The sequence below is a fragment of the Sipha flava genome, unplaced genomic scaffold (genome assembly GCF_003268045.1).
Source record: "Sipha flava isolate LNK unplaced genomic scaffold, YSA_version1 124_pilon_pilon, whole genome shotgun sequence".
Lineage (NCBI taxonomy): Eukaryota > Metazoa > Arthropoda > Insecta > Hemiptera > Aphididae > Sipha > Sipha flava.
Genome location: NW_020271750.1, coordinates 1,204,904 through 1,216,997, shown reverse-complemented (window position 1 = coordinate 1,216,997; position 12,094 = coordinate 1,204,904). Strand labels below are relative to the sequence as shown.

The 12,094-nt window shown below is 28.5% G+C and overlaps 1 protein-coding gene and 1 long non-coding RNA gene across 3 annotated transcripts in view; both read right to left on the bottom strand.

The window, feature by feature from the left end:
* Nucleotides 1–1,373: 1,373 nt before the first annotated feature.
* LOC112694195 lies at nucleotides 1,374–3,328 on the bottom strand. Its single transcript, XR_003149546.1, has 4 exons — nucleotides 3,227–3,328; nucleotides 2,093–2,197; nucleotides 1,757–1,890; nucleotides 1,374–1,679 (listed from the first exon to the last, which is right to left on the bottom strand). It is a non-coding gene; the product is annotated as an uncharacterized LOC112694195 (long non-coding RNA).
* Nucleotides 3,329–5,972: 2,644 nt separating this feature from the next.
* LOC112694197 (protein FAM49B) overlaps nucleotides 5,973–12,094 on the bottom strand; it is a 26,419-nt gene continuing 20,297 nt past the window's right edge. For both annotated transcript variants that reach the window (XM_025569596.1, XM_025569595.1), the window contains 6 exons: nucleotides 7,735–7,959; nucleotides 7,154–7,290; nucleotides 6,869–7,072; nucleotides 6,529–6,605; nucleotides 6,224–6,418; nucleotides 5,973–6,108 (listed from right to left, as the gene is read on the bottom strand). In XM_025569596.1, the coding sequence (XP_025425381.1) occupies nucleotides 6,039–6,108; nucleotides 6,224–6,418; nucleotides 6,529–6,605; nucleotides 6,869–7,072; nucleotides 7,154–7,290; nucleotides 7,735–7,959 (908 nt within the window). In that variant the 3' untranslated portion in view covers nucleotides 5,973–6,038. The remainder of the gene's footprint in view (nucleotides 6,109–6,223; nucleotides 6,419–6,528; nucleotides 6,606–6,868; nucleotides 7,073–7,153; nucleotides 7,291–7,734; nucleotides 7,960–12,094) is intronic.

Here is a 12,094-nt window from a genome sequence, read left to right as displayed (position 1 = left end):
CCGACAAAACCGCGACCGAAAACCACCGTGTTCATATTGTACGTTTTATCGGTCGCCGAAAACTGATAAATTTTATTAAAAAGCGTGCGAATCCTTTTTAATTTGTAATAGGTATATTTTACAAATTGTAAAATGTTGGTTGAATTTAACGAATCTAATTTAATCATGAAAATCAAAACAACTAATGTCACCGAAGTATTTCAGTCTAGATCAGTTATTTTTCTTACTTTTTAGTAGTTGTAAAGTTATTCCATGCTAGTTGGTTAGCTTCGACTATTTTCAAAACCAAAATGAATGTTTCAAATTCCTATTCGTGTATTACCCTTAACCTATATATCCAATATACATGGATCAGGACCGTGCGCAGGAATCATACGGGGGGAGAGGAGTTCAAAATTAAATATGTTATGTTAGGTTATTAAGTCAATAAAATAATACAGATTGATATATCTAGCAAAAACTCAAAAGAAAAGTGCGTCAAATCGAGAAAATTAGAACTGTTAAAACAAAAATATACAACTATGTATGAATTTTCAAGTACATTTAACTCTTTTGTGGAATAAGAACTATATTCTTAGTAAAAATGTATGTGAAAAGATCCGCAATGGAGGGTTGGAATCCTCGCCCTTTGTTTACAGACCTGCACAGATAGTTTTGGACTTTTATTATAAGTCTTTCGGTGGCATATATTTTTATAAACTGTTTTTTTTTTTTTAATTTTCAACTTTAAAAAAAAAAATCAAAGTATAGCGAGTCGGCTTTGTACAAACTTATGCAGTTTTGGGTACATCGGAAATGTATCGGCACCTTCAAATCGCAACACGATGCGTTTGATTTTTGGCCGATTTTGTATGACTCCGTGAATCTGGTCACGATAATGCTTTTTTTATGTTATTGATATGTAATTATATATATTGTGTTTTGATTGCCGATCGGTTGTTTTATCGGCTGCCTAAAAAACGCTAGCCTCATCCCGTACTAAAAATTTTTTTCTGGGAACATTTTTATAAAAAAATATTACAATAATAATTGCAACAATGCATGACTGGCACCGAGCCCAATTTAGAGGCCATAGGCAAAAAAAATTGGCCTCTAGTCAACAATAGCGTATCTATGCACATGAGTTGTACAAAACAAATTAACAATTACAATTTACTTCTAAATCTTAACAAACAAAATTACAATGTTATAAGTACATTATTTATTCATATAGATTTCTGTATTTCTCTAAAATATTATATTTTACTAATATTATAACCTAACCTATTAAAAAAAAAAATCTATAAGAATCAGAGGCCCCCTAATAATAATGATCATAGGTAACTAACCTAATATAAATCATTTTATTTTATTGTCTACCTTACCTAGTAAAAAATATGACCCTGGTCTTACAAGGCCCTTATAGTCTTGATCTTGCATCAAGATAGCCCAATTGAAATCGTTTTCCCGCAACACATTTTCTAGCCAATCTCATGATAGCAGTACTAGTGTAGTAATTGTACCGTACAATTAATAATGTTATTTATAAAATTTGGTTCTTCTGCATTAAGAATTTTGAATAAATGAAGATCCTTTTTCAGCACAAAGTTTATATAGTAATTTTTCAAACCACGATTTTTCAATAATTCAACACCTTTTTTAAAATTTAAAAATGGTTCAGTAACGAAAGCTTTCAATAGCTGAAAAAAGTAGTCACTTTGTATATTTACTACTCGTATAATATTGTAATATAATTATTAAAAATAATTATTATTACCTGACAACCTGGACTGCCACCACTTGGTTGAAAAAGCACACAATGTATACAAAAATCGCCTTTTCTTAGATCACTAAAAGCCAACCACTTGAACATGTTCAACCATTCTCTAAGATAACTTCTATTCTGATTTCCTAGTTTGACAATTAGAAAAACAAATCCCTGCATTGGTGACCATGTATTTTTTAAAAACATTCATTTGTTTTCATAATAAAGTTGTTTATTAAGACATAAGCCAATATTATAAGCATTCATACTCAAAAGTTAAACATTAAATAAATTAAAGAGATAAATAAATGTGTTGAAATTTATTAAATTAATAATATTTAATATTACCGATTGATAACTAATTTTTAGGGAACTCGTTTCATTTTGAACTAATTCTACATATTCTATAGATTCAGTTATTGCCAATTTTGTATTTTCTTCTCTTTCTTTAAGCTAAAAAAAAAAATGTGCTAAAATAAAATTTGGCATCAAATCGTATTTCAGAGAAAAAATTACATTTAAAAAGCAAACATTTTTGTTTCTTGTATAACAAATTATTTTGATATTCTAATTTCATTTTATTATGGAATAAGGCATTTTCCATTGCGCCACGTTATTGAATGGATTTTTTATAGCATAATGTATTATTTAAACAGTGTTACAAACATCTAAGTTACTTTAGTTAACGTTTTTTATTTATATATCCACTTTATTATTTGATTATTAATTCGATAATTGCTGATCAATAATTTTTTTTTAATATTAATATACTAATGAATTACTGTTTTTCCAATAGATTCGTCCTTATTTTCTTTCGATTGTTTTCGAAAATATGAAAATATAGGTTTAATTTTCTTTTTCTGTTATTTTTCGTATTATGCTTGATCCAGATATAATAATATCAAATTACGTGTACTTACGCTAATAGGTCAAAAATCTTAAAAATTATAATACAAAGTTAAACAAAAATACCAGGTGGATAACAGCACGACGAATGTGATACAAATAAAAGACAAAATTACGGATTCGTAATTAGTGGTTGCCCCATTATGATATAGTACCGATTATTATAAAGATGATGGTAGTTCTAAGATATTCGATAACATTTTAGATTAGATACCGGGTATCGATATCCACGCCTAATTGTGCGGAAGACCCTACGGCTATGATAAAGACCATTACTTGTACAACGATGACCGCGTTACTAACCTCTAGCTACGAGTATAAATCACCAACATCAAACGTGAGTTCTGCAGCATTTTATGAATAACTGAAACTGTCACGCATCGACCTATAATAGGCTTTTTAATTTTTTTCGACTGGTCGATTTCACCCGCCCGTGTTTGTTATATTAATTTACATACCTACCATTGATTTGACTGTGAATTATAAAAACAAACGAATATATTTGCACACGCACACACACACACACACACACACACACACATACTTTTATATACACGCCCACAAATATATACTTACTTATACACACGTCATATATTTACATACAATAGCGTAATGGACAGAATATTAATCATTCGATTCATCAACTAATAACTATTATAATAAAAAACGTGTGCACTCGCGAACAATACGATCGTTATGCGTTCTAAATATTACTGTTGTTGTTATTATTACTATCCTCCTCCCACTGTTAAAATTAAACATCGTACATCACGTAGAGCATTCAAATGAAAATTACACAGATTTCCAAATAGCCGCGAGCAAAATGGCACATGCGGCATATAAGATGCCTCAAGTCTTATTTTAAGAATTTTTCCTATAAAAGCTAAATAAAAATAATTAGCCATGCGTTAGGCTACGTTAAGGTTTCAAGGATGGGTCTCAAGGCAGCCAACTTAGATAAAAATGTGGCCCGAATTGAAAATGTATACTATATAATGTATGTACATCTAAATTGAGTTCCCGAAAATCATGAAGAAATCACAAATCATTTTACGATACGAAAGACAATAACCAAAATATAAATGGGTTAGAGATAGACATTCGAAACAGCGTTTACCAAGTTGGCACAGCAGTTGGTATAATAAAAAATTTATGTTCCAGAGAAAAGCTACAACTAGTTTCAAATAATGGTCTAGAAAAAGCAAAGTACAAAAAAAAATTTGTGTCCATACGAGAAAAGCTGTAACAAAATTATCAATTTTTAATGGTCAAGGTTTTTTAAATGCAACTGTCAAGCAGGAAATCGAAGATATCAAACCAGTTGGTGTTTATGTTTAAAAAAAATGTTAAAAGTTCCAGTAAATAACACAAAACTATAATATGCAATAACAAGTACCTAATAACAAAAAGTTAACAAAAATGTGTAACCTAACCTTTTAATTCATTTTTTATACTGGTACAATCACATTTAATTACCTACGTGTTTTACATATTAATAAATAATACAAGTACTTGATTTATAAAAAAATTAGAAAGGGGACTTAGCGGATGTTGGATGAACGAACTTTCCACACAAAATTTACTGTCGCATTACCACAATCCCTTTAACCACCAAAAATCCCAAAAAACCATTAAATTTATTAGACAAAAATATTTTAAAAGAAAGAAACACTTATTTATTAATAATTTTTTATTAACATTTATTCTACAAAAATAAAAACGAAATCAAACCTTAACTACGGATTGATTAATGTACATACATTTTCATATATGACCTATCTTCAATTTAAAAGAATAACTGAATGGAAGGTCCCATTCCTAGGTCTCAGTAAATGTTGCGTTTCCAGCGTTCCGTTTCTAATAAATAGAAGGGGTACGCTAAAAAGATATTAAAAAAGAAAGACTCTCCTCCTCCTCTAAAATCAAGCATTGCTAAATTTGGGTTCTACTACCCCTAATAATAATGCTTGGAGTGCCCATCAATGATTACCGATAACTCACTCCTACGATGAAGGTATTTCAAGTTGTTTTCCACTCTTCGGCATATGGTTCGATTTAAAACAATATTAAATAAATGCGTTTGCGAAATATACTCTGTAGTAAAATACGCGTTACACTAGATCGAAGGGAAAGGCTATGTTTTCGCGTGGCTACTGACGTCGATAAAAAATAAAATAAACTATTTAAACGTAACTACGTTAATTAGTTAACTTAATATCAATATCGGAATGCAATGTCTCCGTCTAGGTCAGTAATGTGCGGCGGCGTATACCTAAGCCGATATTATGATAATTTACTACCACCAATGCTGTCCACTCAAAAAATATTCTAGCCCAACCTCAGCCATTCGCATCTTCAGTGTTCTGTGAGAAAACTGAGGATATCCTCGCAAGAGCGATATGATTGATACGTTTTTTTTTTTTTTTTTTATCAAATTTGAATAATAATAAAAAATACTGGAATCATGAACAACGAGCATCGTAATTCATGAACACGAGAAACATTTAATATTTCGAATTAATACTCGAAAATATTGTTACTCGCATTTAATCAGCTAATCATATTACTATAGAAAATACCCGAATGTAAAATTGTATACACGTGCAATTATATAGTATAGTTTCTATATTGATTATCGGAACGAAGTTGAGAAAAACTCTATTCAAAATCATGAAGGAAGGGATGTGACTTTGCTCATGATTTTATCCGACCACTTTGAATATTTTTGAAGCAATTTGCTTTTTTGTGCCTAAATAATATAAAAATGATCTTGTGAAAATTTAACAGTGAGAATTGGTCAAAATAACACATCGGGAATAACAAACGTATCACACGTGATCAAAATAAATCTGATACGGCTGCAGTATCATCCGCGTGCGATCCTGCCTTTGTCCCACTAATTATTTATGATCTATATCGGATTATAGATATAATAAGTACGATAGTGTACGGGCGCCATGGCGTAGTAGTTGTTGATAATTAAAAGGTGCTGAAAGATTCTTTTCGTACTGAATACATGATAGCGTAAATAATTGTTTCGTACGTAACTTTTTGCTTTGATCTCACATAGTTCTCGAATCGGTAGAAAAATAATACATGGTTAAAATTTAAATACAAAAGGGATGATGGGTAGGACAGACTGGCATTAATAATTAAAATTGTAAGATTTTAATATAAAAAAACTTTTTTTACTAATAATACATAGATGTTAGGACAAGATAAAAGTAAAAAAATCTTAAAACATGGTACATATCGTTAGCTTATATATAAAAATAACTTTATGTAAACTCACTTACGCACACATAAACATTTAATACATACATAAATATAAATATAATACTATTATTAAATAAAATAAAATATAAAACAGATCATAGGTAGAATAAATTTACGTCTCCATGAGCAGGGCTCTAACCGTTTTCGACGTAGACGGGTCGTTTAAATGGGCTGTTGTGTACCTACGAAGAAAAGAATCAAAAGGTTTATGTGCATTTATAAAATTATTACTATTATTATTATCGCCCCTCATATAATGGCTACAGTTTATAATAAATATATGTGTATAAATAATACCTCAATGCGTTCAACAGGTTTTCAGTTTGAAACTCTTCCGGCTGATCTTTGAGCAATCGTATACAACCTTTAATGTCTATGTTGGAAGTCTTGACAAAAGCACCATTAGGGTGCACGTGGTCGAACAGGATAATGAGACCGACTAATACGCGTAAAACGAAAAGATGTGTTTCTTGTTTTCTAAATTGAACAGTCCTATAGAACATACGTGTAAAAAATGTTTAATTATATAACACGAAGTCGAGGGATGTGTAAGTCATTATTATAGAAGGATATTTTTTTCTTATAATAAGATATTTACTTACGGCGCTTCCAACATACGTATGCATACCTTGACCATGGTACTTAACATTTCGATAGCGTAGTCTACAAGGCGTTTATCCTAGAAACAAAAATATCAACGACTTATTTAATATCCAGACTATACATTTAATTTAATAGAAAAATATAAAAATATAATAACTAGAATGAATAAATTAAAAAACTAATAAAGAAAAAATACTACGAGAGATTTAAAAAAGTTTACATTAAATAGTCTTATAATATTATAAATATTAAGATTCATTCACTGATAAAATATTTAAGTATTACAATACAAACATCTAAGGCAATATTATACAGTATATTAGTCATAAATATAGTTACTTTATTCAAGAATTGTGAAGTAACGTTTGATAGTGTTCTTAACATTGGCGTTGCTTCTGCGTAGAACAATGACACTTTATTGGCAATGTTCAAATTACTGTTTGAATCTTCGTCTTGATCAGTAAACGAATATGCCGACATACCTTCGCGCATCAGCACTCGTCTATAATAACTAAAATCGTTTTGAATCGCTGGAATTCGCATCTAAAATTTAAAACCAATTATAATTTGACAAACAAAAATGTTAAGTAAAATTTTCTAGTAAAATTATGTCAACGGCAATACCTTGTACTCATCGAACTTCAAGACAAACTCAATAATTTCCGAGAATTGTTTAACTAGAGCTTGTTGATTTTCTAGATGTACTGAAGGAGTGATGTCATCTGAACAAATTTCAGTTAAAATTTGAGGTACAACAAATGCTGAAAATTAAAATATTAATACAGAAATAATTAATGCTTATTCAGAATTTACTTAGCTCAAAGTTTATAATAAAAATTCACTAACATTTTTTAATAATGTCAAATAGTAAATTTAAAAATAGATAGTATATTCATTTTCGTTTTCCTTAATAAACGCAATATAAAATATCAATAAATGAATTCAAAATTATAAATTCTTGTTGATATTATACATAAAAAAGTAATTGACATTTTTGAAAGTTTAAGTATCAAATATTATAATGATGCTTGTATGTAAATTGTATAATTTAATTGAACTAAACATGGCTAGAAAACTGTTTAGCACAAGAACCATGAGTAAATATACAAGCATTTCCATTTATTGACAAACTATAATACATTTATGATTTTAAATATCCATATTTACAGAATATTTCATTACTATTTTAATAAAAAACAATTTACCTATTTTTTGGGAGAAAAAATAGAACCGCCTTAATGTGCGTATTTTAGGCATCAGCTTTTCCCAAGTTAATGCATTCTGTTCAGCACAAGGGTTATTAATCGCTGCTTTTATGTATTGGTCAGCACCCGAATAACGTTTAAGCTCGGAAAGCACGTCTGAAGCTTCAGTAAGCACAATTTGTACCTCATCAAATAGTTGCATTTCACTTTCGGTAGGTTGAGCATCTGAAAAATAACATTAAATAAAATGTTAATTTATTCTAATTTAAAACTGTCACTGGTCAAAGTTGATCTTATAATTGATGCGATCATTAAAAAAAAAAAAAAAAAACAAGTGTTGTTAATAATATTTAATGAAGTCATAACTTACAACAATATGACTATATAAGAATACCTATGTTTTAATAATTCATGCAATGCTTATAATAGTATAAATTAAGATTTCTAAAAAACCGATAACACGAACATTGCTGAAATTAGTCGTATAAAAGAAAGTTAACCATATTATACTCGTATAAGGTCTTTCAACGTTTTTGAGTTAGCTAAAGCTTACCGTGATTTAAGTTATTTATTTATTTATTTTTTTTTAATAAAGCATTACAAAAAAAAAATCTAAAAGTAAAAATATTTAAAAATCTTATTAAATAAAATTAAATAAAGATACTTGAAGTAAAAAATATGACCGACAATAATAAATTTAAATCCTTAGTAAATCCTGGTTCTACAATATCAGCATAAACCGATGTCTTATAATTTATACTTCCGACTCAAACTGGGACATTATCTATTACTTAAACACGCTTTTATTTAGGACTCAATATATAATAGCCATATATTTATACTCCTCCGACTATGGGAATAATTTGTGTGATTACCGTCACCTTCTACTAAACTGTCCATCCGTCTCACCTAATAGACAATCTAATACCTCAAAAGACAATTTGCCTCCTGTGGCACCAAATTTTTCTTACATAGACTATCTATGTTCAATACACTATCTTCCAACAATATTTCATTAATCAAATCCATCATTTAATTCTTCTACCCAGCTTGAAAATATAATCCCAATTAAAATAATAGGCTTTTTACATACATTTATAAAATATAATAATTTTATGAAAATGTAATTTATAGAAGTCAGAAAGAAAAATTGTAATAGTTACATTAAGGAAAAATATATAATTCATTTTTATTTTATCAAATAGTTTTAAATATGGCTGTTTGTGAAAGAGTATTAATTTCATGAAGAAAATTTAAGTAAAACTATATACTAAATCGTTATAAAATTAAAATGTCTTATTACTTTCGTTGATTACTTAAAAAAAAAAAAAAAAAAAAAACTTGAAAATAAAAATAACTTAAAAATCGAAATACATCATAATGAAACCTCTGACGTTCAATTTTAAAACGAAGTAAATAAAACAAAAACACATTTGTTAATGTATGCAGAAAATTTAAATAAAGTTTGTAACAACTGCTTTAAGAGATAATGAAAGTCCATTTTAAACATTTTATTTGATGTCAAAACTTTGCATTTTATAGTATTTTAAAGTTTAAATTATTTAAGCACTTTAACATTCAAAACTTATTTTAAGTTGATTTTTAATAATAATAAAACATTAGTAAACTAATTACACGTTCTAAACAATTAAAAAAATATTCACAATCAGTAGTATAGGTATTAAGAAGTGAAGAAAGAACAGTGAAAGAAAAAATAATAATGCTGTTTCCTTAGTTAATCCTAATTTTCCTTAATTTTAGTACGGGGTATAATCAAAAATTATATACAGATTGGCATTTAATTTGTTTTGTACATAATTAATATATAAATTCGTACAAAAATCTAATTGCCGCCACAAGTGTAAAAAATATTATTTATGTGACACTGCACGGGATTATTAAACTTTCCCGACATTCATTAACACCTTAATTACCCGACAATATCAAGTTATATTATAAATAAATCTGTATCAAAACGTATTCCAAAATTCAATAAAATATATTATTTACTGTTTAATGATTTAGGCCAGTGGTTCTTAACCTTTTTCGAATGACGGAACACTTAACATTTTACAAGATTTTCGCGGAACATAACCGTAAAATAAAATAGTAGTACATACATTTTTAATTTTTTAATATATTAAACAATGAATGTATAGCATAAAATTGTTTGCATGCCATACATGTTAGTGTTAGTCACTAAAAAATAATAAAATAATAAAAAGAGTTAAAAAAAATTTAAAAATTTGAAATTGAATACTTTGTATGAGATATTTGTGCCTGATGATTTTTACAGATATTTTCAATATCTGGCCGTATGTACGATATTGCTACTCTCATTTCCTCTTCAATATTTGTCAGCCTTTCTCGTTTCTTTGTTTTGATATTCGTCAGTGTTGAAAATCCAAGCTCACATAAGTATGAGGTTGAAAATTGTAATAATATTGAAATTGCTTTTTCAGAATTTTTTTTAAATTCGGTTTGAACTGAAATCCAAAATTCTTCTACTGTTATTTCGGAAAATTGTATTTTTAGAGTTCGATCTGTTGTTAGCATTATAAATTCTTCCTCTTCTTCTAACGTAAATTCATAACTTGACGTGTTGATGGTAGAAAATGGATTTCGTATCCAATCATACTTTTCAATATTTAATTCAGGAAAGTATTTCGTGATTTTTTCTTCTAATAATGCTAAATGTTCTGTTATAATAGGAATTATTTCATTATTATTTTTAATTGAAGGAAACATGTCTACCGTATTTTTTTGAATTATACGCGTTCTCCAAAAAGATATATTTTTTTTAAATGTTAATAGTTTATCCGTGAATGTAAGAATATTTTCGTTTTTACCTTGCATACCAGCATTTACGCTATTTAAATAATTAAAAATATCAGCTAAATATGCCATTTTAACACACCAAATATCGTCTGTAAGAAAAGATATAAAAACAGTGTTACCTTCGTTTTGAAAAAACATTAACAATTCATTCTTAAGTTCCAGAATTCGATTTAGAACTTTACCTCGCGATAACCATCTTACTTCACAATGTAAAAGTAAACATACGTGCTGAGTTTCCATTGATTCACACAGTTTTTTAAATAGGCGTGATTGTAATGGACGCGATTTTATGTAGTTAACCATGCTTACAATTTTATCCAATATAGACTTTAATGTAATAGGTAATGTTTTCGAAATAAGTGATTCTCGGTGTAAAAAACAATGTGTAGATATGATATTAGGATTTTTTTTCTTCGCTAATGTTGTAAATCCTTTAATAGAACCAACCATTGAAGGAGCTCCATCGGTGCAGATTCCTACACATTGGTCCCATGTTATGTTAAATTTATCTAAATATGACGAAATTGAATCAAAAAACATTCTGTCCTGTTGTACGTTCAGTAAGTTGTTTACAGCATAAAAATTGATTCACTATTTTATTTTCATCAATGAAACGAACAAATCCTAGTACGTGAGCTATACCACTGATATCAGTAGACTCGTCAATTTGCAAAGCGAAATATAGTTTATTAGTAGTAAGCTTGTTAGTGACAGTTTTCTCAATATCATCTGACATGTGTATAATTCTGTTTTTTATTGTATCGTCTGAATGCGGAATTTTCATAATTTCTTTTTTTGCATCATCGCCAAACATAATTTGAACTATTTCTGAACATGCCGGTAAAATCAAACTCTCTGCTATGGTGTATGGTTTTAACTGTTTTGCAATTATTTCGGCAACTTTATAAGATGCGATTTGTGCTTTATCAGATATTGTTACAATTTTTTTAAAATGTTTTCTTTGATTCATTTGATTATTCAACAACCTTTCAAAATAATTTTTTTCTTTAGACTGGAGATTGGCGTGCTTAGATGAAAAATGCCGTTTTAATTTCGCTAGCGCCATTGCGCTATTAGACAACTTTTCCCCACAAACCACACAAAGGGGAATTTGACAATCATTTTCGTCAACATAAGTGAACCCAAAATTTAAATAATCGTTGCAATATTGTCTATTGACCTTTTTTATTTTATTCTCATCATTGAAAGTATCATCATTGACATTGCTTGTATTTGTACTTGCACTATCAGTACAAGAATCATGTTTCCGTTTAAGAAATTTGTCCATTTTGTTATTAAAATGGTCGTTACAAATTAAATTAATTAACTAAATAAATTTCAAATTGTATTTACTTAAAAAAATAACAGAATCCTTATTTATGAAGTTGTACACGCATCTAACGTTGATAACCGTGGGCAACGTACTAATACTAATGTATTTTATAACTTTTATTAGTGCAGAAAATAAAATTGTCAATATCTATACGTATGTTATCGCAGTATGGTGGAGATTATCGTATAA